The sequence below is a fragment of the Triplophysa rosa genome, linkage group LG6 (assembly GCF_024868665.1).
Source record: "Triplophysa rosa linkage group LG6, Trosa_1v2, whole genome shotgun sequence".
Classification (NCBI taxonomy): Eukaryota; Metazoa; Chordata; class Actinopteri; order Cypriniformes; family Nemacheilidae; genus Triplophysa; species Triplophysa rosa.
The window spans coordinates 11,278,053-11,293,201 of NC_079895.1; the positions used below are offsets into that span (position 1 = coordinate 11,278,053).

Here is a 15,149-nt window from a genome sequence, read left to right on the forward strand (position 1 = left end):
AGTTCAACCTACCACAGGAGCTACTGACCCAGTTCTACTCAGTGGCCATCCAATCTGTTCTGTGCACTTCAATTACTGTTTGGTATGGCTCGGCCACCAAATCAGACCTACGAAGACTACAACGGACAGTTCGTAGTGCTGAGAAAATTATTGTTGCTCCTCTGCTCACACTTCAGGACCTGTACGATTCCAGAGTGAAAAACAGGGCAAGAAAAATCATCATTGACGCCACACACCCAGCACACAAACTTTTTGATCTGTTGCCCTCTGGCCGGTGCTTTAGAGCGCCAAACACTAGGACTTCCAGACGCAGAAGCAGCTTCTTCCCCCAGGCAATCTCCCTCCTAAACAGATAACTGCTCCTTAAGAGCAATATTCCACTTCCACTACTCCTATAGTGTGCACTACTGTGCCTTATTATATCTACATATTATGTATACATGTATATAACACTACCTCTACTTACTAAATTATCCATTTGCACAAGTGTACATACAATCTGTTAATATGTATATTCTACTATTTACTACCCTGTACAATGTCTCTTATATGTTATTACCCCCCATTTTCTGTAAAATAGTCTTTATTTTATATATGCACAATTTAGAATCTTTTAGACTGTAAATCGCATTATATTGTCATTGTGTTGAATGTCTGTACTAGAAGCTTCCAACACCAAAGAAAATTCCTTGTGTGTGCAAGCACACTTGGCAATAAAGCTCTTCTGATTCTTCTGATTCTGAACATAACTGACTCTGTGTGGAATTCGCACTTCTCCGCCTTGGCATAAAGCTGGTTTTCGAGTAACCTTTGAAGGACCCGCCTAACGTGCTGGGTGTGTTCCTGGAGAGAGGGGGAAAAAATAAGGATATCATCCAGGTACACAAAGACAAATTTGTTAATCATGTCTCCCAGAACGCTATTGACGAGGTCCTGGAAGACGGTTGGAGCATTGGTAAGACCAAACGGTAGAACCAGATATTCATAGTGTCCCGTGGGAGTGTTGAAGGCCGTCTTCCACTGATCACCTTCTCGGATGCGGACAAGGTGGTGGGCATTGCGTAGGTCTAATTTAGTGAAGACTCGGGCTCCCTGCAATAACTCAAAGGCAGAAGACATTAACGGTAAGGAGTACCGATTCTTAATGGTGATGTCATTCAAACCTCAGTAATCGATACAGGGGTGTAGGGAGCCATCCTTCTTTTCAACAAAGAAGAATCCAGCACCCGCAGGGGATGATGAGTGCCGAATGAGACCAGCCAGGAGTGATTCCTGAATATACTTGTCCATCGCCCCTCTCTCTGGGCCGGACAGGGAGTACAAACGAACTTTAGGTGGAGAAGTGCCCGGGAGAAGGTTGATGGCGCAGTCAAAGGATCGATGAGGAGGTAAGGAGGTAGCCCGGGACTTGCTGAACACCGCACTGAGATCATAGTACTCCACCGGGACGCCGGTTAAGTCTGCGGGTGGCACCTGAGGAACACAAGACAGGGAGACAGGAGAGGAGGCAGAACCCAGACAAGACAAATGACAAGACTGACCCCAGGCTAAGAGGGAACCATTCTTCTAATCCACGTGAGGATTGTGTTGTACGAACCACGGGTACCCCAGCACAATCTGGTTCTTGGGGGGATCGAGGACGTAAAACACAATACTCTCGTGGTGGTTCCCTGAAAGAATCAAACTTACACAGGGGGTGACATGAGTGATGGAAGCAAGGCGACTGCCTGCGAGCGACTCGACCTCCATGGGAGAGGGGAATGGAAGGGATTCCCCACCTACGGACTGTGGCGGCGTCTATGAAGTTCCCTTCTGCCCCAGAGTCAAAGAGAGCATGGCCGACTTGAAATGATCCCTGAAACAGGAGCTGGAAGGGCAACATGGCCCGGTTGGACGGAGAGGTTAAAGGGGTGATTGCGCCCACCAGGACTCTCCGAGTTCCTAGTGGGCCTTGGCTTTTACCGGACAGCGGGCGGCGAAGTGACCCGCCTTGCCGCAATAGAGGCAGAGGCCTTGGGTAAGGCGTTGTGGTTTCTCCTGAGGGGTGAGGTGAAGGCGCCCGATCTGCATTGGCTCGGTCCCTGTGAGTTGGGGGACAAGGGAAGCAGACGAAGGAGCGGTCTTGGACTGGAACTGTCCGAAGGGGTTGGAGAGCCGTCGTAGACGGCGGCGAAAAATGCGGCCTTCCACCCGCAATGATAATTCGATGAGGGAATCTAATTCACTGGGTAGGTCAAGGGGTGCCACTTCATTGGCAGGGCTCGGGTTGAGGCCATCGAGAAACCGAGCACGGAGGGCACTGGGATTCCAGTTGGTGGCCGCGGCAAGAGTTTTGAGACGGATGGCATATTCAGTAACAGAGGTTCCTTTCTACGAGAGTCGGGCTAGCTGGGCGGACACTTCATCCCCCCTTGCAATGACATAGGCTACCTTGGAGGTTTCAGTGGCATAACATTGGGGCTGGAGTGAAAAAACCAGGGAGCACTGGGAAAGAAAGGCCCGACAGGAGTTCGGGTCTCCACAGTAGACCGGAGGATTGTGAGCATGTGGTTCGGGCTTACGGGTGGTGGGGGTGTGGAGGAGCTCTCCAAGACGGGTTGTGAGTTGCGCCACCTGAGCGTTGAGGGCTCCGATCTCTTGAGTAGCGGCATTGAGACGGGTGGACTGTTGCCATAATAGGATTCCTTGTTGGGTGAAGGCTGCGTGTAGAGGGTTGGACGCTGCTGACTCCATGTTGGTCAGATCGTTCTGTTAGGGTTCTGTAGGGAAACTCGGATGAAATCCACTTTGACCAACTGGAGAATCATAAAGGGTCCGGTCTCCAAGACTAAGAGAAGTTCCTTGTGAGGCTAGGAAACGTGGTAGACGGCAAATCCCTCCAGAGCCGTCAGACCGACCAGCCAGATAAAACAGGATCTGTGCAGCAAGTCCAATGCTGCAGGCAGACAAGAAGACACCACGTGGCAAACACAGCTCAGGAGCCTGGACAAAAAAGAGGTGATTAACACGATCCCCAAGACTAGGTAAACGACCGGTAAGTTGTCGGAATAAACACTGACGATCTGACACAGGACGGAGGTACAAGAGGGTTTAAAAAGGAAAAGAATCACGGGAGAGAATGAGAAACCAGGAGGGGAGAGAGAAAACCAGAGCCAACCCAGGTGAAAGGAGTGAAACAATGATGAGGTAATTAATGTCGACATAAGGGGCAGGGCTGTCACGAATACACGAGCACATGGAGAGCTGTCAAGCTGAACCATGTGTTAGACATGAAACAAAACAATCAAGTGCTCAGACCCGAGACCTCACACTCACCAGTCATGCTCTTAAAATTGAAATTCAGTGAGCCAGATGGAGATGTACAGCTGTCTCTGGATTTGTCAAGATTTTTTATTTTCATCTAGGTCTCCCAGCAAGCCTCTGGGCAGGACGTTGATGGGTCTGACAGACTGGGAAGCAGTGAGCAGGACCTCACTGTCTGAAGAAAGGCTGGAGACCCGCAGTTTACCCACCCGCTCACCCCCTGGGACGCCCAACCAGTGAGTGCCTTTCTGTTTTAGTGCAACGCACGATCTAATGATCAAAGACTAAGCTGGGTGTTAGACTACTGGAAAAAAGAGGTGTTAAGATGTATATGCAGGTGCATCTCACAATTAAATTTCATGCTAAAATTAGAAAAAATCTTCACAGCTCTTTTTTCTTTTGAATAGGATATATGATCAATTTTTTGTAAGGTTTTGTGAGATTTACCTGTGCATTTAGGGAAAAACTACACTTATATGCAGCTGTCTGCGAGAAGCTAGTTGTTACATAACCATGAATTTTACTGTATATTTTCTTTGGTTTAATAGATGACAACACCACACTTGAGCTATTTATAAATCAAACATAATGACTACAGCAACTATTTTTGCTCTGTCAACAGTAGAAACTGCTTGTTTGTACAAGAGTGTCCCCGGCTCCGGCCTTCCTCCATGGGTCACCTGGTGGATCATGTCATCCATGCCTCACCCAGCCTCCCAGTGTTTTCCAATCACAAATCGGCCTTGTCTACACAAGCCAACAGTATCAGTCTAGAGTCTACCCCGTAAGTTATTCCTCTTCCTTATAGAACTGGCTTATTGAATGTTTAATGTAATAGAGGCTAGTCATTTACATCTTCTGGTAGCATAATGGTCATATGATGGTGCTTGATGATTTAGGGAGGAATACAGAATTATCTGTAAACCCAATCAGGGAGCAAATGTGAGCAGCCACGCCTTTGTTTTTATAAGTCTCAGTTTTAGTTTGTCTTCACTGAAACGCAACCCTGGAGTTTTCAAGCTAAAACCAAAATTTCAAAAGTTGTTTTAAAATAAATGTGCACTAGTGTAAACACGGCCTAAGTAGTCACACTGAAGAGGAGTTTTGTGTAGGCAAGCAGGGCTTTGTTTTGTGTAATGCTTAACCATTAATTAGTAAACAAACATTTAGAAAGTTACTGTTTATTGAAACATTATGTAATATTGTTCATGAAAGTTATCACATAATTCTTGTGTTTATAGATTATGCATTTAAGAGTTTCACCAACAATAAAGTGACATCTTATTTTAAAGGGATAGTTTAATAAATATCTGTCATCATTTACTCACCCTCGAGTTGTTCCAAATCTGTATACATTTCTTTCTTCTGATGCACACAAAGAAATATATTTAGAAGAATGCTTGTAACCAAACAGTTCTTACATTGGTAGTCAAAAGTGCCCCGGAACTGTTTGTTTTCCTCCATTCTTCAAAATATCTTTTGTGTTGAACAGAACAGAAATTTTATAGCAATTTTTCCTACTATGGTAGTCAATGGTGGCCAAGAAATGTTTGGTTGCAAGCATTCTTCCAAATATCTTTCTCTGTGTTCATCAGAACAAATATGTTTATTCAAATTTCAGAATTTGAGGGTGAGTAAATGAAGACAGAATTTTCATTTTTGGGTGAACTGTCCCTTTAAGCCTAGAGTGTTCAATATTCCCAAAAGCAGCTTCTACCCATATGCGATGTATTTGCGTGGTTATTGTCTTAAAGGAGAATACCACTGAATTGTTTTAACAGAAGTTTCAGTAACCCTTTCATTTTTATAGCATGCATTAAAATGCATTTCAAGTCTTTATTATTTGTTCATTTTAACCGCAGAGCAGCTCTAACGTATTGAAAGCATAAATCATTTTGGTTATTATAAAACACTATTTGCAGAAGCCACATAATTTCATGTAAGAAAACCACCTCAAATGTAAAAGTGAATTTACTGCACTAAACCATTCTTTTATTGGCTGTTTGTTTTTTCTGGCCCTCCAATCACCACCCTCTGTCTAAACCCTTAACCGGCCCCAAATGGAAATTAAATGCACACTGCGCTGCTGTAAAACATGTTTACCGCTTTGAGCAGTGGGCACAATGCTTGGTTTTAATGGGTCTGTGGTGAATATGTCAAGGCCTTTGTGCTGCTCTTGAACAGATCTGCAGTATACTTCAGCGTAATGGCATGGCCAGTTGTAGATATTTGCTTGGCATGTGGTTATTTCTGCTTTTGTTCACTCAGCTTGTTCAAAGGAAAAGTATTGCGAGTTCTTTTGTATCAGTCTTTAAGGTTTTGCAGAAACAGCCTGTTTACAGTCAACACATTAGCCCATCTGATAACAGGCCGTGTCACAAAAGATGCATTGTCAGTGGTTGTTAGTTTATATGTGTCATTTAAAGCTTTTTATAGTCATTTATAGCCCCTACAGAGTCACATAATTGCTAAAGATAATTTTGTTTTAAATATGTTTTGTTTGAATGTTGTGATGTGTAGGTCACCAAGATAAAATGCTCAGTATTTTTTTGATGACCGTATAAGAATACACACTCCCATGGGAAATTCCAGTGCATCAGTTTTATTTTTAGTGTGTGTGCCATGGTTTCTTTGTTAGGCTATTTTTATGTCATTCCGAAGATTGAACACAAAACATTTCTACCTCACAGAAATGACTATATTTCTTCTTTCATAAAGATTTGACTAAAATACACAAACACATATGTGTCTGCGTGTTCATCTCTGTCACATACATTCAAATGATGACACAACCACCTGCTTCAGAATTCTGCTTAAGCACTCGTAAACACAACGCATGTTGTCTGTTGTATTGTCTTGTATCTTTTAGTGGTTTGGGCACATTTAACTACATTTAAACATGTATAAATATCATTTTAACTAACTAGAGATGCACCGATACCAGTATCCGATTACTAGTAGTGATAGCTGCTGATACTGATTCTGAAGATTAAATTGATATTTCTTAACAACCTTTTGCTTCATCCGGCTCCGTTTCCACCTTGTGGAAATTATTGTTGGCAGATTCTGTTGATATGTTTTCTTTTGCTGTGCTGCAACGTATTTACTGCCTTAGTGTTTTATTTTGAATATATTTATCTTTGTTCGAAAAATAAAAATCAACCGATGCTGATTATTGGCCCATATATTGGTGCATCTCTAATTCTCAGTAGTACTGCTGCATGTACACACATGTACAGTTTTTCAGCATATCGCCGCCGAAACCTCGCATGTCCGAATTCACTGTTTTTCAGGAAATGGAAAAACATTGTACTTTTTAAATGATTAAATACTTGTTTTGTCAATTGTCAAAGTTGACAAGCAATTTTTGATACTTTTTATTGGTTAGATATTTGCAAAACTTAGTGTCAAACATATAGAGTCACTAATAATAATGATTTATGAAAAAACATAAACATCCTGAAATATGGAGATTCAAGGTTTCAGAAGGACAGCAGCGATATGTTAATGTCTTTAGTGAGAGCCACAGCTTTCCGTAGCAGTGTATATAAACAGATAATTACTGTAGGTGACCTTTGACCTCCTACGCTGACCTTGAAGAATTGTTCAGTTTGGGCCACTTTATGACACCCTGCTGGGGTAAGGACACAACTAGAGACAGACACAAGACTAAACGGGGTCAGTGTGAGCATATACACGCCCTATATATAAACTACACATCAGCTTTGGAAGCAGAACCTCAGTGTGAAAGCTACAATACACAGTGTCGCATAATTGAATGCTTCACTGAATTGTTGAATACTGCATGCATTTAGAGTTCAACCAAATGAAATGCATTTAACTGAAATGCGCTGAAGAATCTGTAAGAGATGATAGAATGCTACTGCAAAATGTTTATTGCATCTAAAACGCTGTAAACTGGGATTTATTCAAGGATTAATGTACCCTGAATTAAATTGTCATAAGGATTACTTTTATAAATGTTGTAATCATATGGATTACTTGTCCTCTTGGAGCTTACCACCATGGTTAGGCTTTCATTGTCTGGAAGCTCACATTTTATTTTGCACAACTTGAAAGTATCATAATTTTTTACGTAAATTGTGTTTATATGGGGGGATGTACTAAATTCCAATTCAGGAACCACAACTCACTCTTTTTCACCCCTTAGGTCTCCAGAAGGTGTTGAAGGCCCGCCACCCGCCCTCCCTCCCAAACAGTCCCGGAAGAACCTGAGCCAACTTATACTGTCCCACTCACAACAGGACTTAGACAACCACATCAACGAAATGTATGATGTCCCCATAGCAACAGACAAGACTACGGTAAGAATACAGTACATCCACTGATCCGATCTGACTCAGTCCAGTCTGACTATGTGGCAATTTATTATTCCTCTTTCCAATTTAGTTGGTACTCCTGATAATAGTCTTGCTTTTCCTTCCTTGTTTTTCTAAAGTGATTCTGGTTTCATTGAGTGTTATATGACATTATTATTAATTAAAAAGCACTATTTTTGATTAAAAACACCAAGTTAACATCAAATGCTGATGTTTACAATATTGTGAATTTGTTGCATGTTAAGCCCAATGGAGTCGTTCCTCATGACAATCTTGTCCTGATCAAGATGAAACCAGATGAGAATGGAAGATTTGGGTTTAATGTGAAGGTAAAATGTTCAGTGTCTTAATTTTTTGACTTGACGATTGTGTTGCTTCATTGCAATAACCTGTGTTCTATCTCTCTTACTGTCAGGGTGGCTCTGATCAAAAGATGCCCATTATTGTGTCTCGGGTAGCACCTGGAACATCGGTATGTTTACGTAGCTGTACATTTTTGTAAATACTGCAGCATAAACCTTTTTATAGAGCGACTGGGATTGAAGTAGGAAAAGAGACTCACTAAAGAGTGACCCCTGTAGGATTAACAGCGAACTGTGTTAAACATAGACTTACTAGTGCTTTACATGCCTCTGAAAAACTTTAATACGTTACATTAATTCATAAGTAATCGGAAGTTCCAGTATATTTTGAGTGGATTTGAGCCTTCAAATGTTATAATATCTGCATACATTTTGTGTCTGTCTCTCCATTAGGCTGATTTGTGTGTGCCTCGTCTAAATGAGGGCGATCAGATCGTTCTGATCAACGGTAGAGATATTTCAGAGCACACGCATGATCAGGTGGTCATGTTTATTAAGGCCAGCTGTGAGAGCCACTCAGTGGAGCTCATGCTGTTGGTGCGGCCCAATGGTGAGCACTTGCCTTGTGTTTTGATCTTTGATGCACTGGTCTTTGACTTCCTCGTACTCATGTAAACACATTATATGCTCAGATCGTGTAACATTAGTAGGATCTCTTTTTGTAGCTATCTATGATGTTGTCGAGGAGAAAATGGAGTCTGAGCCTGATTTTCAGTACATCCCCGAGAAATCTCCCACAGATGCCTCTCAGCTGGACCAGGATGCTTGGAAGGAGTCTATGCTGCAGCTGAAAGAGGGTCTTAACAGTGGTACTTTACTGGCCCATTTTGATGTGAGTTATTATGGATTCACAAACGCTTTTTGAATGCTAAAGCAGAATTTGTTTTCCCCCTGTTTTGTGTGTCAGGAGATACATGTTTGAAGTATTTAGATTTTCACAATCAGCAGTTTTATTCCTGAATTCATTGCACACTATTTTAGAGCACCTGAACTGAAGGAAAAAAGTAGATAAGAATATTATGATTTTTAAACGCCGTTTTAATTGTGTGGGAAAATGTACTTTTGATGGTTTTGTTACAACACTTGATATTGAGGAGACGCAAACCTGTATAATTATAGTTTGGGTTATTGCTTATCTAAACATCTCACTTGCAACATTCTGTGACATTCACCGTAATCAGGGTCATTCAGGATGTGGTCATATCAACAAGAGCTCTATTGCTTCCTGTCTTTCATCAGGCAGATCTAATGTTTTCCTGTTAGTGTGTGGGTGTAAGCGTATGGTGAACATCATGTGCATCGTATGACTCAAAGAGAGATGTTTCTATAACCCTGTTCTTGAAGCTCATGCAGTTTAAATTTAATTCAAGTGCAGTGCAGGTGTACAGTACGGGTGCTGTACACAAACGTACATTATGTACGTGTTAAATGTTTCCCTGTCATGCATAAAAATCCAAACTTGGATTTTAATTTACTGTTAAAGGAGGTGACCTTATTTACAGTATATGCATTTACACCATAATTCAGTGAGTAGAATATGTGTATTTAAAGTATTGCATGTACTATATAGAAATACTTAGATTGTCTGAGTATGAATCCCGACTTGAGGTCTTTTTTTATGTATGACATTTCTGGTTTTATACACCCAAGGCAAAGCAAAAAAAAACAATGCTTTATTGTTGTGTATGCCACTAACAAAGCCAAGGTCATGTTTTTTTGTTTACCAGAGAATGTGCATTCTGATAAAATGCATAGCTTTCATTCATTCATTCTTTATTTAAAACTCATTGAGATTAAAATCTCTTTCACAAGAGTGACCTGGCCAAGGCGGCAGCTACATATAACAAATGTACAATTTACAGCAAAACACAAGCTTTAATGTCTCTTTGGATAAAAAAACAGCCGAATGAATGAACGCTGTCCGTTATTGAGTTTTAATTCATTGGAATTTTGAAGACTTATTTGTTTGTGTTTTGTATTTTAAAGCAACTTTACCGGAAAAGGCCCGGAATGACAATGTCCTGTGCCAAATTACCTCAGAATATTTCCAAAAACCGCTACAGAGACATCTCACCCTGTGAGTATCACTGCATGACATTCCTTGGCGTTAACAACGGGTGGAGGCGGTTTAAGCCAAATGAGTTTTTGTTGTTCTTTTATCAGATGATGCAACCCGAGTCATCCTTAATGGCACAGATGACTATATCAATGCAAATTACATCAATGTGAGTAGCTCATAATGACTTTATTGTCTTGCACACAAACTCAGACTGTGATTTATTGCCTCACTATCTTGTTCTGCCATTGAAACGTTTGCAGATGGAAATCCCTGCCTCCAGTCTCATAAACCGCTATATAGCCTGTCAGGGGCCGCTGCCCAACACGTGCCCTGATTTCTGGCAGATGACGTGGGAGCAGGGATCCTCGATGGTGGTCATGCTCACCACTCAAGTTGAGCGAGGACGTGTACGTGAGACTCTTTGATCTGTGATGTTATTAGTTTTGTAGGACTTGGGTTTAACAAAGATTGCTTGTACCATGTCTTAACGTTTCGGTATAACATTCGTTTCTACTTTAGGTGAAGTGCCATCAGTACTGGCCAAACCCCTCAGGTAGTGCTACATACGGAGACTTTCAGGTTTCCTGCAAAACGGAGGAGGGAAACTTGGCTTTCTTGGTTAGAGAGATGACTCTTACTCATATTGAGGTAAGTGTATTGCAGATTTCAGAACTTTCAGGACTTGTTTGTTTAAATTAACTGTATGTTGTGTTGCTTTAAAATGATAAATTAATCAATCTAGTTAATAAGATTATAAGATTTGTATTATTATTATTTATATTATTTGTAGTAGTAATAATATTGTTAATCATATTATTTTAACATAATTATTATGTTTATTATGATAATGTTATTATCATTAATAATGATCAATTATACTAAATTATTAATGGTAATATTTAACAAAATAAGAAATGAATTTTGCTGTTGTGTGTGTTGTTAGAGTGGGGAGGACAGGGAGTTGACCCAGATCCAATACCTAGCATGGCCAGATCACGGTGTACCAGACGACTCAACAGATTTCCTGGATTTTGTGGCTCTGGTTCGGAGTAAACGAGCTGGAAAGGATGAGCCTGTTGTGGTCCACTGCAGGTAAAATGATAATGGTGTTTGTGAGTCCTTAATGGACTGAATGGACAATTGTGTTTCACACTACATTCATTAAAAGTAGATGTTTCTTAAGTAATTTAATTCTCCCTCTCTGTCCTCCGTGGCCAGTGCTGGGATAGGCCGGACAGGAGTTCTCATCACCATGGAAACGGCAATATGTCTGATGGAATGTAGTCAGCCTGTGAATCCGCTGGACATCGTGAGAACCATGAGAGATCAGAGAGCCATGATGATTCAGACACCTGTAAGTCCTAACTATGATCTTATTTCTTATCATATATGTTTGTATGTTTCATAGCCTTCATCAGTTAAGATAATAAAAACTGAAATCTCTCATCATTTATTCACCCTCATGCCATTCAAAACCTGAATATGACTCTTTCTTCTGTGGAACACAAAAAAAGATATTTTGAAAAGTGTCTGTTTTTGTGTCCGTTTAATGGAAGTCAATGGGGCCCATTGTTGTTTGGTTACCAATGCCCTTCATAATGTCTTCTTTTATGTTATGCAGAAGAAATTCGTACAGATTTACTATGACATAATGAAAGAATGTTCATTTTTGGGTGAACTATTCTTTGAAACATAGTCAGTAAGTATATATTTTTCTTCACATCCTGTTAGCCGTTAGAAGAAGCGAAGCTTTTGGTTCAACTTACTGTGATTCTGTGGGCAATATATATGTGGACATTTTTTCCTGTGTCTCTGTGTGAATTATGCTCTCATGCCAGTTTCACATAGTGCCGTCGCACTTGACTGCTCTCGTGTGACAGGCTGACACATCTTCCGTTCACCATGACTTCCCCTCTGTTCTGTCCACACAGGGCCAGTTCAAGTTTGTGTGCGAGGCCATACTGAAAGTTTACGAGGAGGGACCGGTGAGACCACTCAAGTCCACGCTGTACGAATCAAACTAATGTGATGCCAGCTTTTCCTAAACATTATGCTGAAGTTCACTGACGAGACCTTCTCCATGCGATGACATCACAGAGCACTGGAGAAGTTTCTCGAGTCAGGAACACGGGACATAAACCAAGCACTGCTGCACTTTAGGCTGAGAAAAAAGACATTATGCCAAGCTTTAATGAGGAGAGAAAAAGGACAAAAAACTAACAAAGGTGAAGTTGGTACTTGCTGGGACTTTGAGTGTTCAGGGTTTTAACAAATATATATGTTAACAATGAATATAGTGGAGATTTATGGTGCCATATGTAAGTGTGTAAGGGCAGGCCCGTGAATGAATGAGTTTTTATATGTGGTCACCTCCATTATTTCAGAAACAAAACAAACACAAGACAATTCACATCCAGGCCTGTGCTGCAGATGAACAGTTGTTTTTTATTTGGGATATTTATTGTTTTAATCTTAATGTTGAGCCCTGCCTATTGATCAAGACTAACTACTTACAAATCAAGATCTGCATTTCTTACGACAATGCTAATGGATCATGTTTTCAGCTGGCTTTGTTCTCTTTTTTTAGCAGTGAGTGAAATTAACTTTTATTTATTGTGCTAACTCATCACTAAGCTAAAATCAATGCTGTCAACAGGGATTTAAAAGCACTTTGTGTGTTTTCAAAGTGCTCTGTGGCTGCAGTATATACAGTAGCATTGAATCCAGCCTGACTCTGTCAGAATGCAAAATATTTACCAGGCGTTACTTATCAGTTTGGTCTCAGATGGTTAAGGAATAGTTCATTTACTCACATTCGGACTTTCTTCAATGGAACACAAAAGTTTAAAAGGAATCGCGCAGTTCTCTTCCCTTCAATGTAAGCATACAGAACTAAAAAAAGAACAATTTTATAAAAAATAACTATTAAAGTAGCCCAAATGATTTATTTTATTCCATCAAATCCTCTGAAGCCATAAGTTTCATGTGAGGAACAGACTGAAATTTTAATTATTACTGAAAATGTTTCTCTCTGACAAAAGCTCTCAAATCTCATTTTTATGTCAAGCTTTACAGTAAATGTATATATTTGGCAGACGCTTTTATCCAAAGTGCTATCCACTTTTTATCCATAATTTGAACACAAAGTGGGTGTTTCCACTGCTAGCATTGCCTGGTTTTCTTCAGGATATGAGAAGCAATAGCATTTGATGGTGTTTTGTGTTAAATTTGCCTTAATGCATCCTAACAAGCCAAGTTTGCATATATAAATGCTCAAATGAGATCTACAAGCTTTGGTAGAGAAGACAATTTTAGTGAGTTGTAAATTTCATTCTCTTCCAAAGCTATCCAGTCAATAGAGTGGGACAAGTGGGATATTTCCTCACACCCTATGGTAACTTCCTTCCACAGGCTTGAAACCTGATGTGTCCATCATAGTGGCACTCTTATGCACATGCAGAACACCCCTCCATCTAACATGCCATTAACAAATTGACTGTCCTTTGTGTATGAGTGTGTGTTGAGTTATTGCTGTATGTTTCTCCTCTCTTTGTCTGTCAGTATCTTTTAACAACATACTGTACTATACTGATAATTGTTTATACGCGATAGCCAAATTCACATTCAGGTTTCACCTAGGCCTGGCTTATTGTGTTTATTCCTTTGAGCCCTACATTTATGACAGGACTTGTGTTTAGAAGCAATCAAATCCAACACTGCACAGTAAAATCGCCAGTGTTAAAAATGTCAAATTAACACTCACAGTGTATATATAATCCACACTCTCAAAGTGTGGATTATATAAACAATGTGAGAGTTAATTTGACCCTTTTTAACACTGGCGATTTTGCTGTGGTTTAAATACAAAATAACATTGCCCTCTAATATGTTTGCTGAGATCTTAAACATAAAATTAGGGACCCATTCACAGGTCATCTCTAGTTGAATGGTGAGTTGAATTAGTCCACGCCTATACTCTTTGTAAGGTACTATATAATTTTACAGGCAAGCAACTGTCATTTCTTTGTGGTCATACTTGCTGGAGAAACTAGGTTTTAGGACCAAATAATTACCTTTTATGATCATCATGCAACATATCAGTAAAATAATAGATTTTACCAAAAGATTATATTCAGAAACAAATCATGCAGTTTGGGAGAAACTAATCCTTGTGGTGATAGACAGCACTTTTACAACATAGACATACAAGTACAAAGTGGTGTTAACATTTTCTTTGCTGCAAATAAAAGGAAGGTCAAGTTGTTCCACTTGCCCATTTTTATGAAAATATTATAAAGTGTAAATACAATGTTGTATATTAAAAAGAAAATCTTTAAACTTAAGTGTGTGCTCTGTATTATTTTGTAAGCTAGTTTTGTAAGCTAAGTTATATATTGGCTACAGTGATATAACTGCAACCTCTGGTGTGGGAAAATGTGAAGACAATTTTGGCTGGAAGGTGAGTTTCTGGACCTATGGCACTTTCAAGGCCTCGGAGTAACCTGTGGGGGGTGCTGTTGTTAAAACACAGAGTACCTGTACTGGCTTGACTATCATTAGTCACTGATGGTATTAAATAAATCCAAGTAATTCAGGCTATTTTTACCCCATATCTATGTTATCCAGCGAGAATTAACATGATGACATATTTAGGTTGGCAGAATGTAAAAATGTAAACATTACATAAAATCTATTGTTTGCGGCATAAAAACGTGAATTGTTTAGGGTGTAGATCTTTCGTAGAGCTAATTTTTGTTTGATTCTGCGTAAAATGTTTAAACTAAAAGTAGTTTAAGGTCAGGGGTCACGCACTGGGAATGATCGAATTCCTGAGAGCACCTAAAGGCAACATTACAATACCACTAGAGTACTTTTTTGCCAGATTAACATACATAATACAATACACACAATTAGTCAACTTACTTTATTATATACAGTATATGAATGGCAAACTACGCTACATTTCTTAGAAAGCATAAACTAGAATTTAAGGAAAGTTAATGTAGTCCGTGTTCAACACACACCGGCCCTTTAAATGTAAATCCACTGTTTGGGATTTACATGACGTCATTTCCTGAGGGAAAA

At 40.0% G+C, this 15,149-nt stretch overlaps 1 protein-coding gene across 2 annotated transcripts in view; it reads left to right on the forward strand.

Moving 5' to 3' along the window:
• The window catches only part of ptpn4a (protein tyrosine phosphatase non-receptor type 4a), a 50,946-nt gene extending 36,546 nt beyond the window's left edge, over positions 1-14,400 (forward strand). The window contains exons 14-27 of one of the 2 annotated variants that reach the window (XM_057335289.1): positions 3,405-3,539; positions 3,929-4,087; positions 7,475-7,628; positions 7,889-7,972; positions 8,059-8,115; positions 8,399-8,555; positions 8,671-8,837; positions 9,992-10,082; positions 10,169-10,230; positions 10,325-10,471; positions 10,584-10,712; positions 11,008-11,156; positions 11,283-11,418; positions 11,996-14,400. In XM_057335289.1, the coding sequence (XP_057191272.1) occupies positions 3,405-3,539; positions 3,929-4,087; positions 7,475-7,628; positions 7,889-7,972; positions 8,059-8,115; positions 8,399-8,555; positions 8,671-8,837; positions 9,992-10,082; positions 10,169-10,230; positions 10,325-10,471; positions 10,584-10,712; positions 11,008-11,156; positions 11,283-11,418; positions 11,996-12,088 (1,720 nt within the window). In that variant the 3' untranslated portion in view covers positions 12,089-14,400. Of the gene's footprint in view, positions 1-3,404; positions 3,540-3,925; positions 4,088-7,474; positions 7,629-7,888; positions 7,973-8,058; positions 8,116-8,398; positions 8,556-8,670; positions 8,838-9,991; positions 10,083-10,168; positions 10,231-10,324; positions 10,472-10,583; positions 10,713-11,007; positions 11,157-11,282; positions 11,419-11,995 lie in introns of both variants that reach the window. The other variant, XM_057335288.1, reaches the window with a different exon arrangement.
• The last annotated feature ends 749 nt before the right edge of the window (positions 14,401-15,149 follow it).